We start from the raw sequence: 16,908 nt of genomic DNA, 5'->3' as shown, positions 1-16,908 counted from the left end.
TGCGAGCTTCAGTGCCGGCTGCTAGAAGGTGGGGATGTCCTCCGGGGGGGGGGGTGTCAGGCGGTAATGACTCAAGAAACGCTCAGATGACATACAGTGAATGTCTTGGGTGGCTACTCTTTAAAAATACCCACGAGTGAACAAGCGTTCCTTTTCCGCTGAGGTGACCTGATGCGTTAACAGCACGCCAACTACGAAACGCCTGCCAACGCAAGCAAACGAAGTCACTGAAGTATACGCATCCCGCGTGGCTTTCATAACCGCCGCAGCAAATCCAGAGGCAACGTCGAAGCGTTTAAAATTCATACATGAAAATAACTCTCCTGGTAGCTTCTGAGCTGCGCGTGTTCTAACGATGCCTCTCTTTGCTGGAGCAATCGCAACTCAGAAAGTGTTTTGGCGTGATTGGGTATGATTAGAGTTGGTGATGTCTAAAAGTTGCACGCTGCTCAGAAAGTTGCTGTTGGTAACGGTCATTACTGCCACAGTTCACGTCAAAGTTTAATATACTGCGTTTATGCATCAGTTAGGCTTTCTCAGAGTATATTTGGCTATTGCAAGAGTAAGGCATAGATAGCAATTAACACACACAGAACATGCTAAACTGTGGCTTGGGAACACCTTAATATAGATAAAGTAGGCTTTAAATTAAAAAAAAATTACCTATCTATCTGTGTATCTCAGTAAAGTATGGAAGCATACCCTGATTTCAGAACGGTGCCGTAGAAACTTGAGAATCCTTGCAGGATTCAGTGTTGTGCTTAGAAGTGTACTTACTATCTGCTGGCTCACAGCTCAGCTGCACCTAATCAATGAAAAGTTTAGTAGTAACTCATCTTCCTCGTTCTTCTAATTCAAATGGGTGAAGCCCTCTACACGAGCTGCTTTCAGTTTTTGTTACCAGAACAGCAAAACTGGATGCATTGTCTTAGATGATACATAGTGCTGCTTCTCTGCATGTTAGCTTAAAGGAGAGTAAAAGTAATGTATAGATTCATCTGACCTTACTGTAGTATGGAGACACATGTGCTATCATTTTCTAAACAGTACATGCAATTTGTTGTACTTAATTATACTGTGTAAGCATACTGCTTGTAGTGACAGTGTTTCACTAATTGCAGTGCTGAAATATTAAGAATGTAAATGTTGACAAAGTTTTGCATACCAAGAAGATCTGAAACTTTAGCTTTGTAGTTTGGGGGTTGTTTTATGCTGTATTTATGTTTATCGGGCACATTATTTTCTAATAAGTTTGCTTTTGCCATCTCAAAAAAACCCAAACTCTAGCCAATGTGATACAGAGAGAGATAACTGTAACTGCCTTTGTCCTTGGTCTGTGCTTGAACTCGTATTTCTAATGATGGCCTTTCTTATTATCTGTATCAGCTGTTCTCTCTACATTGTTAGCGATTCTCCATTCTAATAGTGTTTAGATCCAGTTTGGTTTTTCTTTAGTTTCTATTATAAGGGGTGTTTTTTTTGTCAGAATAAAGAGAGTAGCAAAATAAAAGTGAAGGTATGTTTGTATAAATATATGCGGGCACACACACAAACATGTAGATACATTAAAATACAAATATTTATATATACACCCCTTCACTTTTATACACGTACACATATGATGGTATGAAGTAAAAAGCAGGGTAAAGGTCAAAGCTTGGAAATGCTACCCTTAATATATTGGAAGTGCATGTTCCCTTTTCCTTTGCCCCATCTTACTTATGTGTGTTTCTTCATGTTCCCAAGTGTAGGTAAGCATATCTCATATAAACCACTGTGAAGTAAGATAAAGTCTCCCAGATTAGATCTGTGGAACCTTACAGCAGAAGGTATTATGCGTGCATGTTAGAAACAGGGAGCCCAGAATCTGCAGAGCCTTTTTAAATATGTTTGTCAGGCCAGCACTTCTAGCGCTAACCAGTGTGTTCAAAAGAAAAAAAAAAGACAGGGGGGAGGGAGGGTTGTATTTTGTTCAAAAGAGCCCTGGCTTTGCAGAGTCTTTTCAAATATATTTGTTAGGCCAACTTTTTTAGTGACAATCAGTGTGTTTAAGAAAGAAAGAAAGTAAGTTGAGGGGTATATGTGGTTCACAAGTTCCCAAAGTTTGATTTAATTGCTATTCCTCTACAAGTTTTTTTCGTTCATGCCTTTTTTAATGAGTCTTTTAAGAACAAGATAGTGAGTCACGCCTTTATAACCTCTTGTAAATAAAATGATTTTTCAGTAGTCTGTCAACCCTAGATGTCAGTTCAGTAATGGAATCGTAAGATCATACTGGTTTGGAAATCAGGAGTTTTCTATTCTGCTGTTGTACTAATCACGATAGATCTCTATTGAATTTTTTTCCATTCTCCTTCTGACTAGTCCTACTAGTGAGCTCTCACTATATTCAGTTATTCTCAGTGTTTGCAGACTTTCAGTTAGTTCCTTCACTAGTCTTGCGTTAAAAAGTTCAGTTACCACAGATTGTGCATTATTTTGTTGTAGGTTCAAGATGCTGGGCAAGAGATGGTGGCATCTTCTGTCACACCAGGATCGGGCAAATCAAAGGTAATCAGTCCTCACAAATCTGTTTGGATAGCAGTAGTTGAAAGGGTTACAGCTTAGCATGCAAGCTGTGACTAATAGGAAGACATAAAGATAATTTTAAACAGTTTCCTGTCTTCTAGACTGCTTGACAAACTGATTTATTAACACTAGGCTAAGGTGGCTTGGAAAACACAGGGAAAAATAGATCTCGTATTGATATGTTCACTTCCTGTTAGAATATTTGATAAAAGATTAGTAGCATCCAGTTTTGGCAGCAGTCTGTTCGTAATGTACACAGACTTCTTCGCATATGTTACAAGTAAATTTAAACAGTGTCAATGTTAGGTCAACATGCTATATTCAAAGCACTGTTCAAATTGTATTACTGAATCGTAACCCTTCCCAACTCAGTTTTCCTGTCTAACTGATGCTGCCCAGTTGTGTGCTCTAGAATGATTTCAGAAAAGTACAGAATTAGGAGTAGTTTCTGTTATTGCACCTGAAATAACAGATTTGGATAACAGAATGGCAGTAACTTGGACTGTTATTCTTCTTGCAAATGTGTGGTAAGACAGTTTCTTGCCCTAAAATTTAACTTCTTGGAAGTCAGATGCCAAAATGCTGTTTTCTGTTTACCTCTGGGTCAGAGGAAGCTGGTTTCTCTAATACGTACTCTTTTACAGCTGGACACATTGCCCAAAGAAGATCTCATCAAGTTTGCAAAAAAGCAAGTGATGCTCATACAGAAAGTGAAGTCAAGATGTACAGGTACTTTACTGGAAGGAGAACAATTTTTGCCTTAATGCTTGGCACTATCTGACCTTTCCTAATATCACTGCATATTTTTGCTAGGTAGATTTCAATTCTAGGCAAATATCCTAGATTTTTTTTCTGCAATTTCACTATTTTTTGTGGGAGGATAAGGACTGAAGTCCTTAGAGCAAGGAAGCGAAGAAAAAAAAGCATTGCTTTTGTCAGGTGTTAAATTAATTTTGATCTGGCAGTATGGTGTGATGGAACACTGTAGCTTGTGCAAGAGTTGAAGTGGGATTTGTCATTGTCTGTTCCCCATATTGGTTGCAGGGATGCCTATTGCTTTTCAGGAAGCAGATGGGAGGGGGAATGTCTCTGATAGATTTTTGCATACTTAGTACCGTTGTAGAGTACAATGGCTTCTTTAAAATAGTTAGCCACTTCGTATTTGATCATTTGCTTCCTTAGCAAGAAATTGTAAAATATACCAAACAAAATTTTGTGTTAACCCCCTAAAAGTGTAAATCTGTGCTCTCATGTGCTGTCCCTCTCCTCTCTGCTGTCCCTTTTCCTCCAGTGGCCCACTACTTGGACTGGCGTCACTTTCCCTTGTTTGGAGTTACAGTTAATGCTGACTGCTGGTAGCTCCCCAGCAAAACAATAAGGATAGGGATGGTCTTTACTAGGCTTTTCTTCAGTGGGGTTTTTCATAAGATCTTGTTCTTCTACCTGCTGCCTATTTTTAGAGAACCAGCAGGAACTGAATGTCTTTCCTCTGGCTTAAATTGATCATGAAATAGAAGGTAAGACAACCATCAAAAGAATTTCTATCTGTTGTCCCTCTACCCAAACAAGGAAGCTTTGCTTCCTCAGGAAACCATGCTAAATGTCAGGACTGGAGAAGTAGTACTGAATGTTCTCTTTCCATTAGCCCTTTCTATCACTCAGTAACAAACAAAAATTGATGAAGTAAAAGACATCTCTGATTTGGCTAGGAGTGTTGTTAGGCACTGGATTTACTAGTAATTTGCTACTGTGATGGAGCATCAATTCATGCTGTGAAATTTCTATACTTTTTTAAGAACTAGAGAAAGAGATTGAAGAACTCAGATCTAAAGCAGCTACTGGAGGAGCTGATATTATTCAGGTAGGAACATGTAATGGGTTTCTAATGTATTACATAATTTTAGCTGAAATAAATCTCCAGAAATAATTTGGTAAATAGCTTTAAAACTGTTATTCAAATTGAATGTAATAAATTTTCAGGAATTAAAGACACTTCCTAAATTATCTCTTTTTCTTCCTCCCCCCACATCCTCACTCCAATTCTCAGAAGACACTATCAGTTCTGTGATGAGGAGTACAGAATAGTACCATTTCCTCAGGAAGCCTTTTTCCTTGTGTAGCTGGTGAGACAGGCTTTTGTTTATTTTAGAATGACCACTGCAGAAAGACTTCAGCCATGTAGAAAATTTCTGAGACAGTCATTTGATGAGATCAGAAACACATAATTAAAGTTGCATGTCTCAAGAAATACTTTTAGGAAAGTAACTACAATTTTTTTTAAGTGGCAAGAACATCTGTCTTTCTCAAAGTAAGGGCATATGAAAGTGAAAATTGTAGTGAGGAGGAATTTATCAACTGGAAAATTGTTTTTAATCAATTGGATGGAGATTTCTTTCTACGGAAGGGGAGGGGCCCCCCCCCAACCTGGTGATAAAAATTAGCTGATCAGAAATACAATTTTGAACAGGACCTATTACTCAGGATCATTGTTTTAGTCTATGTATTCCATATCTGTCATGTTTGGGCTGAAAGTAACTTTTCAAATTAGACTGATCTGTTTAATTGACAAAAAAAGTCATGACCAATATGTGAGTTCCTACAGTGTGCAAAAATTGTTCAGGCTTCCATTGTTAAGAAACCCTTCTTTCAGTGATCTTTCTCCCTTAAAATTAGGCTCTCACAGAAAGACTGGATGTTGTACTTCTGGAAAAAGCTGAAAGTCAGCAGCAGTGTGTGGCTCTGAAAAAAGAAAATATTCAAAGAAAGCAAGAAGCAGAGGTACTGAAATGAGCAATAGAACATTACTAAAATATTTTAGAATTATGTTTATTTTCTAGTTTTGCTTGTTGAGTATTTCACTTTTATTTTAATATTTTTCTTCACTTACCTGGGTTCTGTTTTACCTTAAAAAAATAATCTAAAGGCTTTGTATGTTAAAGCATATTTCTCTGTACCCCCTAATTTATAGTTTTTATACGACTGACAATAAATATAAAGTTCTTACATGCACCGGCTAGATCCACAGCTGTTCAAAAATAATTCAGTCTGTGCATTAGTAGCCTACGTATGTGATGGCTTCAATCAGCTCTGTCTTTCCATGGGAAATATGAGGTTTACATTCAGATATTCATAGGAGGGAGCCTGTCAGCCCAGGCATCTATATTATGTCAGTAATCTCAATTATATAAATTATATTATATTTTAATATTATATATTAAAAATAATAAAGTGAAGAGAGAATTGCTTGCAGTTGATGAACACTGTTATTTTCCAGATACTTGAATTTGATGCACTAAAAGTAATTTGGTCTTTAATACATTATCAGAATAGTTGCTAAAGCCAAATTGTATCATAACCATTTTGTGAAATTATGCTGGTAAACATGATTTGAGACTTTGTTTTTCTTTCTCATTCTGCAGACTTCTTTGTACTTTGTAGTGTCTTCTGAAATGAGTTGTCCTAATATAGTTAGATATTTAAAAACTAAGCAATTCTTAAAACTAAGGACTCTGAAATCTTCTAAGTCATTATTGTAAACAGTTTATTTGGAAATTCTGTGTGCTTAATTACCAGTATTTAATAACTTGCATGTTTGTTTAGGCTGCAGTGGCCAAGACGGAAGAATTGCAGAAGCAACTAGAGCAATCGAGTATTGACTCTCTGAAAGAAATAAAAGCTCTGAAGAGTGAATTAGCAAATGCACAATGCAAACACAATGAGGACTTAACAAAGCTGAAAATGGAATTAGAGGAACAAGTGAAGAAACAAATGGGTCTGGTGGAACAGATTGAACGTCATAGCGATAGTCAAAAAGAAGTTAAAAGATTACAAGATGATGTCCAAAGAATGAAATCTACTTATGAGGAGCAAATTTTGTGTCTGAGCAAGCAGTTGGAAGCAGTGAATGAAGACAAAAACAGAGAAGTGACAAATCTGCAAGAAACTATTAAAAGCAACTCTCAGTGTTACCACAATGAAATAAAAAATCTGAATGAAGAGCTTAAAAAATTAAAAACTGCCCATCAGGAAGAGGTGTCAGAGTTGATGCATCAGATAGAAATATCATCTAAAGAAAATGAAGAAAAGCAAAATCAGATAAATCAGTTACAGCACAGTGTGGCAGAGGAGAGCTTAATGAAAGAGAAAAATGCGAAGGATGAAATGTGTGCTCGTACTGACCAGCGTGAATATGACTTGGAGCAACTGAGAGAAGTCTTAAATAAAAATGTAGAAAACAAGATGGATGTTGTAGATATACGAGAAGAACCTTGTGTAAAAGTGAAAATGGAAGAAAAGATTAAGCACCTGGAGCATAGTTTAGAGGAGCTTCAGTCCCAACATAGTATATTAAAAGATGAGTTAACTTACATGAGTAACGTTAAACTAAAACTGGAGGAGGAAATCCATCGCATAAAGGATGAGTACTTCCATGAGCGGGAAGACTTGGACTTTAAGATAAATGAATTGCAGCTTACTAAAGAAGATTACTGTTGTGTAATTGAAAAACTAAAACTGGAGCTTCAAGCAGCAAGACAGCACTGTGAAACCACCGTAAAAGAGCATAAGTTAGAGACTCAAACCCTGAAAGAGCAACATAAGAGAGAAATTTCTGAACTAAATGAAACTTTATTATCTGGTTCTGAAAAAGAAAAGATGGGATTAGTTTTTGAAATGCAGGAACTTAGAGAACAACTTGAAAAGCTAACTCAGGAGAAGGAAGAAGCAGTGTCCAATTACAACAGCCTGAGAGAAACGATGGAAACCCTACAGACTGAGCTAGGAGAATCTGCTGGAAAGATCAGCCAGGAGTTTGAATCAATGAGACAGCAGCAAGCTTCTGATGTCAGTGAACTGCAACAGAAACTCCGAGCTGCTTTCAATGAAAAGGATGTTCTTCTTGAAACTGTGAATCGCCTCCAGGAAGAAACAGAAAAATTGTCATCTAATCAGCTAGAGATAGAAGAACTTAAATGTAAAATTGTTAGTCTTCAGGAGGAGAATAACACAATAACAAGCTCCATCAACCAAAAAGAGATTGCTGTGAAAGAACTGGAAGAGAAGATCATTGCTCTTACTGATCAAAACAAGAGTATTTTAAATGAAGTAAAATGCTTGGGTGAAGAGAGAGAAACCCTTCAGGAAAGGTACAAGCAAGAACAAGGAAAAGTTCAGGAACTTCAGAAAGAAGTAGATGTTGCTAACCACTACAATAGCGACCTGAAGAAAAAGGTGGAGCAATTAATGGAGAAACTGAATGAAGCTTTAACTAGGAAGAGTGAAAATGCTCAAATGCTAGAGCAACTGGAAAACCAGATTGAATCTCTAGTGCGTGAAAGAGAGAACCTTTCATCTGAAGCACATACTCTTTGTGAGGAAAATAGGAAAATCATTCAGGAAAAAGACAAATTAAGTGAAGAGCTGGAAAAGATTACATCTGAAAAAGATGGTTGGCTAGTGTTGAAAGAGCAGTCTGAAAACTTAGAAAAAAAATTACAAATGACGACTGCGGAAAAAGACCATATATCAACATTACTTGAAAGTGAACAAGCACACAGATCCCTTGTAAGAACTCAGCTGTACCACTTAGTTGAGCAAGTGGGGTCCAGCGTTTCAGATTCTAATGAGGAATATGATTCTCTTAACTTGTTACAAATTGCAAATGAATGCCTGGCAAAAATGAAAGAAGAGCAGTGCCTTGCTCTACAGAATGAGGAGAAAGTTCTTCATTTGCAGCGGGAAGTTGAGAGACTAGAGGAAGAAAATGCAGCTCAATATACAGAACATAGATCCCTGATTCAGGATTTTGAAAAAGAAAAGGATCTCTTGAGAGAGGAATTGGAAGGAGTGTTGTCTGAAAAAGAAGCGCTTCAACATGATATCCAGGAGCTGAAGAATGCCAGTGAAAAAACAAGGATTGAAAATCAAGATCTTTTAGCTAATATTGAAGAGATCACTCAAAAACTTGCTTTTTATGAAAGTCAAATACAGGAACAGCAAAAAGGATCAGAAAAACAAGACGACTTAAATTTCATTCTGGAACAAAAGGAAACTGAACTTAGAAATGTGAAAGACGAACTGAGTTCTCTAAAGGTTATATTTTGTTATTGAAGTATACAGACTAAACCTCTAAAGTCTTCAGAATTAAGGTTCAAAAAACACTTTCAATTCTTTTTTTTTTCCTTGGCCTCAAAGTGAGTTTCCCTTCTAGAAAGCACATGTTTCTGAGTTTCCTAGCACCTCAGAATCCCCTCCCTCCCCCCAGGAAAAAAAAACAAACAAAAACACAAAACCAACCAAACAAAACCAGTCATAGAGCTATTTTGAGAAAAGTTGCTTGTACTTGAACCTCTCTTCCTATTGATATCCCTCAAAGTGATCATTTAACTAGATGGACTAACTGACCTCATAATCTTTCACCTCTAACTTTCTATGATCTCCATCTCAAACAAAACTCCTGCTTGATCTGCATTAGCTACTCCTAACTTCAGGTCCTGGGAATTGATGGTTATGTAAAACTGACAGCTGCAGAATTAATGGTCTCCCATTTTTTGTCCTCGGACAGGATGGAAAGCAGCTGTTAAAAGGTTGGAATGTTTTCCTTTCAACATAAGTATGCTTTTGAGTTACCAAACTGATACGAAATTGCACATAAAGACTTTCTTGGTAGTAAGAATGTAGACACAGTCCAGCTGTAGCTGAAACTTCTGGTGGCTTGTTAGGGGAAAAACAGATATCACAAAGAAACTTTTGTAATACTTATATCTTTGTTTATAATACAGAATTTAATGGAGACATTGACTGAGAAAACTGATGAACAGTCTTCAGTAGCAGAGCTTCAAGAAAAAATTGGTATCTTTCTCACTGTTCTCTTTTATGTAAACAGTTTGGGGGTTTTGGATTGTTAGTTTTTCTTTCTACACGATTGTCCTGTATTTCCTACAGGCCAAGGAAGGTGGGGAAGTAGATACCAGTGCAACTTCCTACAATATTCTTTCCATTAAGGATTTAAAATTATTGTTAGCAATCTTAAGTTGGGTATCATTTGATATTTCTTAAGATGTTTTCTTCCTGTGAACATTTGGCTGTAAACAGTGTAGTGGATTTCATCTTTATTTTTTTAAATACGGGAAATAATCCTGTTAGTAAGAAGGCTGCCAAGGGGGGAGGAAAGCAACACTTGGCCAAAACTACTGTTGCTTCATTGCAGTTATCCCAGCACATTAGAAAGTGAATGGTTCTGAGTTGTTACAACTGTATGTAGAAGTAGATAGGAATATGGCTTTTAATGTTAACTGTAATGGAAGCCTCTAAAAAAGAGAAAGATTGTCCCTAAGTTGTGTGTGCAGCTGGGTGTTCTAGCTTCAAATTAAATTTAAATGCTTAACTGAATTAAACATTTGAACATCTCCCCCTGCTTTATATTTTATTTTGTTTCAAACTCATGCTGGTATTTGTTTTCTAATTGAATTTCATTTAATTTCATTTCTTGGGGGAGAGGGGAGGTGTATTTTTTCACTTTCTTATTTATTTATTTTAGGAAGACTGGAAAAAGAATCTGCAGAAAAAGGAGAGAAGCTAAATAAAATTAAGGTGGTTGCTGTGAAAGCAAAGAAAGAATTAGATGCCAGCAGAAAAGAGGTATCCTGACTGCTTCTTAATATGAAGAACATTCTGTATGTGGGGTTCTGTTTTAATGACACACTCTTCTTTGTAATAAGATGCAGACTCTGAGGGAGGAATTGGAGTTGGTTCGATCAGAAAAAGATCAGTTGTCTGCTTCAATGAAAGATGTCATTCAAGGAGCTGAAAGCTATAAGGTAAGAATAGTACTATATTTACAAAAGACAGTTAACTGTCAGAAAATATTTGCTTTTGAATCCTAGCCTGGATGTATATTGCTATTTACTTGCACAAGTATGTTTGGTAAAAGAAATTACGTCAGTGCAGTTGAGTAACCAAATCAAGAAATGTAAGGTTCTAGTAACAGAACTGTGTGGCTGCTGTCAGAAGAAAATAATGCACTTCCTTTCTACTGGATGGTATTTTTAGACCTTTTAAATCTAGCATCATATGTATCAAACAATGTGTTGCTTAGGCAGAACATAAATCCTTGTGAATTCTTCAAAGTACATTAAATTACGGATCAGTTAGAAAGTCCTGAAGTGATAAAGACATAAACTAACAATTCCCTGGGACCGAGTCCTTTTGGAGCATGTCTCTGGGCACACGAAGCAGAAGCAGGTGACTGGGGATTCACCAGAGTAAATTATGTCCAATTAATCTGATTGCCTGCCATGATAAAATGGTTGGAGTTGTGGATGAGAGGAGAACAGTGGATGTCACTTATCTTGACTTTAGGAAGGTTTTTGATGCTCTCTCACAGTACTCTTGTATCTGCGCTAGGACATTATGATCTAAATGGGTAAACAACTGAATGGGTGCTTAAAAAAAAAATAAAAATGGTTGCATGGTTGGGCTCAGAGAGTAGCAGTTAATAGCTTGTACTAGATGCCAGTAACAAATGGGGTACCAAAGGGGTCTATGCTGGGACCTGTCCTGTTTAACAGTGACCTGGAGAAGGTGATGGAGTACACATTCATCAAGTGCTCAGATTATCCCTAACTGGGAACAGTCAATACACTTGAGGGCTGGACTTCCATTCAGAGAGGCCTAGACAGGCATGAGGAATGGGCTGACAGAAACCTTTTGAAGTTCAGCAAAGACAGATGCAAAGCTCTTCATATGGGACAGAGGAACTCCTTGATACAAGCTGGGGACCATGTGGCTGCTGAAAAGAATTTCAGGATTTTGGTAGGTAGTGCAGTGAGAATGAGAAAACTGTGTTCTGGTACCAAAGGTGGCCGCAGCATCCTGGGCTGCAAGAACAGGAGTACAGCTAGTAGGTTGAGGGAAATCATTATCTCTCTTTGGTCAGCACTCCCTTGAAGGTGAAGGGTCTATAGCACAAGACTTACGAGGAGCAGCTGAGGAAACTGGGGTTGTTTTGCCTCGAGAAAAGGAGGCTGAGGGGAGACCGTATCGCTCTCTACAACTACCTGAAAGGAGGCTGTAGTGAGGTGGATGTTGTTCTCTTTTCCCAAGTAACAAGTGGTAGGACGAGAGGAAACAGCTTCAAGTTTCACCAGGGGAGGTTTAGGTTGGATATTAGGAAAAATTTCTTCACCAAAAGGGTTGTCAGGCATTGGAACAGGCTGTCCAGGGAAGTGGTCGAGTCCACCATCCCTGGAGGTATTTGAAAGACATGTAGATGTGGTGCTTAGGACACGGTTTAGTGGTGGACTTGGCAGTGTTAGATTTACAGTGGGACTCAATGATCTTAAGGGTCTTTTCCAACCTAAATGATTCCGTGACATCATTGAGAGTATTGCAACCAGTCTTGTCCCTTCCCCTCCCCCCAAATACAAGAAAGACATTGATAACCTGAAGTGATTTCAGTTGAGGGCGACCAGGATAGTCAAGGGACTTGAATAAGTGATGTACAAGGCTGAGAAATTGCTCGGCCTGGAGAAGACTTCAAAGGGACCTAATAGCAGCCTTCCAGTACCTACAAAGACATTATCAGGGAAATACAGTCAGGTTATTAGTAGCGGTGCAAGATAAGAGATAGTAGTCCTAAACTGAAAGGAGAGATTCCAACTGGATACATGGATAAACTTTTTTACCTATGAGAATGGTCGAGCTTTGGAACAGGTTGCCCAGAGGTGTAGTGCCATCTCCATCCTTGGAGGCAGGTCCTTGGAAAGACCTGACTGGAGAAAGCTCTGAGTAACCTGGTCTGATCAGATCTATAACCTGAATTATTCTAGAATTTCATGAACTCAAAAGGGTTTCTCCCAGAGCCTGTAATGGAACAATAGCTTTAATTTCATTCTGATATTTCTGATGTTGCAGTAAGACAACTCATATGCTGAAATATTAGGAAGATAAGTAAGTGTGTGAGGTATAGCATGTGCTTATGCAATGTATATGGTAAAAAATTATGGTTTTGTGTTTGTCTGTGTTAAGAATCTTTTGATGGAATATGATAAGCAAGGAGAACAGCTGGATTCTGAAAAAGGCAGAGCAAATAATCTTGAACGTCAGATAGATGACCTCACAAGACAGCTACAGGTGTCATCCCAGCAGGTTAGTTCTGTATGTGCGTCTGATCTATTGATAATTACAGTAAAAATTATTTTACCTATTGAGTGTAAGTTTTATTCATGTGATTGTTTATTATATATAGTTTCATAACCTAAGTGCATTTTGGATAGTGACTTGAAATTCAGGTGTGGGGGTTTTTTTCAACATCTGATATCTTATCTGGGCCGTGACAAAGGTAAATGTATCTAGAATGTCTGGCTTTTTCAGTAAAAAGGGTCTAATTTGCACCAGGTCAATTCACAGAAAAGAGTAGGTGATCACCTCTGGCTTGATTTGAAGGTACAACTCTGCTGCATGTGTTAGATACAAAAACAAAGTAGCAAAGTTGCGCTATTTCTCTGATTTCACACCTATGCTTCTCATGAAGTACAGTAACCTTCAACTGTTACATTTTTTTCTTCTGGTTCTTAGACAGAATGTGGTTTTGTTATTTGATCAACAGTGTTTAAACGTACTGAATTAATTATGGGGTTTTTGCATCTTTCACAAGGATGAGACTCTAGGATGCATTGTAGAGTACTATAGTGGCATTCAGAAGAGTTTAAAATGGCATTAAGCAGCTGTGAGACACATTTTTGCAAAGCTAACTGCAATGGGTTTGGGATTTAGGATTAAAGTCCCAGGCCCTTTTACATAATTACACTGAAGATCCACCTAGGCCACCATTTCCTTATAAACAGAAGCTACCAGTGAATAGCGTAGGAAGAAATGACAAATAGTAGCATATATTCTGCTGATTATGCAGACATTGAATTTTTCAAGTTTGTTATGAAGTATTTTGTAAATAAAAATGCTGTTTAGGTAATTGGCAGCTTCTTTCACTTATACTTTGCTCTTAATCTGCATAATAGAGACTGAGATAAAACATTGAAGATGTCAAAATTAAATCTTTTAAAATCATTGCAAAAATAGCCCAGATACAGGAGGAGTTCTTACTATGTACTGATACAGTCTCACTGAAGGTTTGGTGGTGCTGCAGTTAAATCTTTTCTAGGAATTAATACTATGATCGTTTATTTGTAAATACAGCAGCTGTATTTGACGTGGGGCAATATGTACTCGAACATTGCATATCATTGTCGGAGGAAGGCGATTCTTTCAGAAAGCATAAATGTTGGGGTATTTTTTTCAGATTTCTTGTAATTCTAGCTATCTTACAGAAAGCAGGACAAATGAACTCTGAACAAAATAATCAAATTGTGCTAGTGACTTTAATTTAGCCTATTTCTTAATCTGGTTTAAAACAATTAAGATGAACAAGACTCATCTGTAGTAGTGCTGTTTGTAAGGGAGTTCGATAGAAATCAGTGTTTGTTTTTTTAAATATAGACAATATCTTATCTGTCAAAGTCATACGCAAATTCATCTTATATTTTTATCTTTCCACTATGATCATTTCAGCATGATCAGTTACACTCTGCTAATGAAGACCTCCTGGCTCGGGTTGAAACACTGCAACATAATGCTAAGCTGCTGGAAGCTCAGATACTGGAGATACAAAGAGCCAAGGCAAAGGTTGACAAAGAACTAGAAGCTGAAAAGCTTCTGAAAGAACAGAAAGCAAAGGTAGTACTCTGTAGAGATGGTGAATGGGCTGAAGCATTACTTTCACTGGATGTGACTTGTGTCAGACCTTTGTAAACTGTGTTTTTATAGAACAAGTTCCATTCTTTCTCTTATTGTTACTTGACTCAATCTTTTTTGAAGGCTTGGTCTGTTCATTGAAAGAACTTTGCAAGACTGCCACTTAGAGTAGGTTGGGGATTGTTACAGAACGTGAAAAAACACTTCATTATCTTCTGGGTTTTTCTTTGGTTCCCAGTGATTTCCTAAAAAAAAAAAAAAAAAAAAAAAAAAAAATCTTTGTACAACCCAAGTGTGTGTGTGTAAGTGTAAATAGATGCTGACATCTATTTTGAAATTGGAATGCATAATTGACAAGTATATAAATTTCAGGAACACAGTGGTGCTCTCCAAGAAATGGAGGAGCTTCAGATGCAACTTCAGAAGGAAAAGAAACATCTGCAGAAAACTATGCAAGAGCTAGAGCTGGCCAGAAAGGTAGAGTTGCTGTTCTTGTTAGTGCTTAATGGACTACCAAAGATTTTGGCTCATCTTTCTCTGTTGAATGCCTCCCTGTCTGTTGTGAGGAGTCTTAAGCCCAAGGTTGGCAAAAGATAAAACATGAGGGCTTTTACCCCTGGTTTTGTGTTTGGAGAGCTGATGTATGCTTTTGGGTTTGTTTGGGGTTTTTTTTTATTTTATTTTTTTGGTTGGTTGGTTGGTTTAGCTTGGGTTATGTGGCCTGTCATGAGTAGAAATAGGAATAGAATTGAGATGTCTGGAGTACTCATATGGTGCACTATCCAGAAGCTGCCCTTGTAAGGACTAAAGATGATGGAAACTAATATCTGCAAAATACCTACTGGTAAAACCTAAAACTAGCAACAGGTTTTTCAAAGCTTCTGGTTCTTGTTTTAAAACAGATTATTTACTGAGGATGTAGAAACCTGATGGATGGGTGTTGCTTGTGGATATGGATAGTTGTAAAGTTTTTTGTTAGATAGGCAATATAGTTTTTTAACTGTATTAAAAAAAAAAAAAAAAAAAAGTTCTTAGCAGCCAAGGCAGATTGTAAGCTATAACTTCATTGTGTGTACCTTGCAGGATGCTCAAAAGAGTACACTGATGGATATGGAAATAGCTGATTATGAAAGGCTAGTAAAAGAACTTAATCAGAAGATTAGTGATAAAGACAGCAGAATAGAGGATCTCGAACAAGAGACTGGGATTCAGAAACAGAAGCAAGAGACACTACAGGAAGAAATAAGTGAGTAAACTATAAACAGTAAGAGTCACTATGGTGTGGTTAGTAATGGTAAAAAATTACAATTCAGAAACAACTTCTCAAGTCGATGAGTGAGAGTAAGGTTTGCAGGAAATACTGAACAGTTACATAGTCAAAATTACTTTTCCATAAAGGAAACTTTACTAGGTTATCAGTCACTTGATCTAGTATTCAGCAAATAAGAGCCAATTGCTTGCCTGATAAACTGTGTTTCTTACCTGATTAAGTTAATAATAAGTTCTGAAAGTCAGTGACTGACAGGGGTTTTCTTTCTGACATACCCCACTCATAAAACTTTACCAGTTAGCATGTGGTTAAAAATTTTGTTTCTTTCTATCCTTAAGTGTAAGTCTTAAACCAGTTTCATTTATTCAAAGATCTTTGTGATACTTGTGAAAAGGATACTAAACTTACTGTAAGCTACTTGTTTGCAGCTCTTAAGAAATCTGTCAGAATTTGCTTAAATATTTTCCAATATTTTTAAGGAAATATAGGAGGGGAAGTTTCCTTTGCCTATAACTGCTGTTTTCTGCATTAGAGTCGCTTCAGTCAACTATGCAACAGGATGAGGAAAGAAATGCCAAGATAAAACAACTCCTGGTGAAAACCAAAAAAGAACTGGCTGATTCAAAACAAGCTGTAAGTCCAGATGTTAATGACTGTGTATTCCATTTTTAAACTAACTTTTAAAAAATGGGCTGGTAACTGAATTGTTAAGTTGCTGAGGTTTGGGGTGCTTTAATAACCAGATAATTTTATCATGCAGGAGAATGACCATCTAATGTTGCAGGCATCATTAAAAGGGGAACTGGAAGCCAGTCAACAACAAGTGGAAGCCTATAAGGCAAGAAACTTCACTTCTTTGTTAGTATAAGGTTTCTCATATAAGTAATAAGGGTGTGATTTGTACTGGGCAGATGGACTCTAGGCTGAAGAATGAAAAGGTGTTATTTTTATCACTTGGGTACTTGTTTTTTTTCCTGAATGAGTTTTGTCTCTTTGCTGCTTTCCCCAAATAGTTCCCTTGTGCTGTTCTTTAAACAGCTTTACCCTTTCTTCCTCTTTCCACCAAGAGGAATCCATAATTTGAAGCTTGTAACTGGGATATGTTTTAGAATAATTTCTTTAAAAATGGAAGTTGCTCAGTTTAAAAACAAAAGAATGCAACATCATCAGAAACCTCAAGTGTTGTCCATCTGTATAAATTTTGTTGGTTGGACAGAATAGGAATTAAAGGTAATGAAAGGTAGCAGGGAGGGGAAGGGAGAGGCGTTGTCTTTCTTAAATGCTGCCACCCCACCACTGTAATCTTCTCTTCAATTCTCTCT

At 37.3% G+C, this 16,908-nt stretch overlaps 1 protein-coding gene across 2 annotated transcripts in view; it reads left to right on the top strand.

The window, feature by feature from the left end:
* The window catches only part of GCC2 (GRIP and coiled-coil domain containing 2), a 29,465-nt gene that overhangs the window by 456 nt on the left and 12,101 nt on the right, over positions 1-16,908 (top strand). For both annotated transcript variants that reach the window (XR_774886.1, XM_010575685.1), the window contains exons 2-15: positions 2,488-2,550; positions 3,213-3,297; positions 4,365-4,429; positions 5,242-5,346; positions 6,169-8,658; positions 9,348-9,417; positions 10,106-10,206; positions 10,287-10,385; positions 12,595-12,714; positions 14,134-14,298; positions 14,689-14,793; positions 15,400-15,562; positions 16,119-16,219; positions 16,347-16,424. Coding sequence is in view for 1 of the 2 variants with exons in the window: in XM_010575685.1 (XP_010573987.1) it covers positions 2,488-2,550; positions 3,213-3,297; positions 4,365-4,429; positions 5,242-5,346; positions 6,169-8,658; positions 9,348-9,417; positions 10,106-10,206; positions 10,287-10,385; positions 12,595-12,714; positions 14,134-14,298; positions 14,689-14,793; positions 15,400-15,562; positions 16,119-16,219; positions 16,347-16,424 (3,810 nt within the window). In the remaining variant the exon portion in view is untranslated. The remainder of the gene's footprint in view (positions 1-2,487; positions 2,551-3,212; positions 3,298-4,364; positions 4,430-5,241; positions 5,347-6,168; positions 8,659-9,347; positions 9,418-10,105; positions 10,207-10,286; positions 10,386-12,594; positions 12,715-14,133; positions 14,299-14,688; positions 14,794-15,399; positions 15,563-16,118; positions 16,220-16,346; positions 16,425-16,908) is intronic.

Source organism: Haliaeetus leucocephalus, unplaced genomic scaffold (assembly GCF_000737465.1).
Source record: "Haliaeetus leucocephalus isolate CR32 unplaced genomic scaffold, Haliaeetus_leucocephalus-4.0 Scaffold495, whole genome shotgun sequence".
Lineage (NCBI taxonomy): Eukaryota > Metazoa > Chordata > Aves > Accipitriformes > Accipitridae > Haliaeetus > Haliaeetus leucocephalus.
The sequence above is the reverse complement of the archived record's forward strand: the minus strand, read 5'-3'. Positions and strand labels throughout refer to the sequence as shown.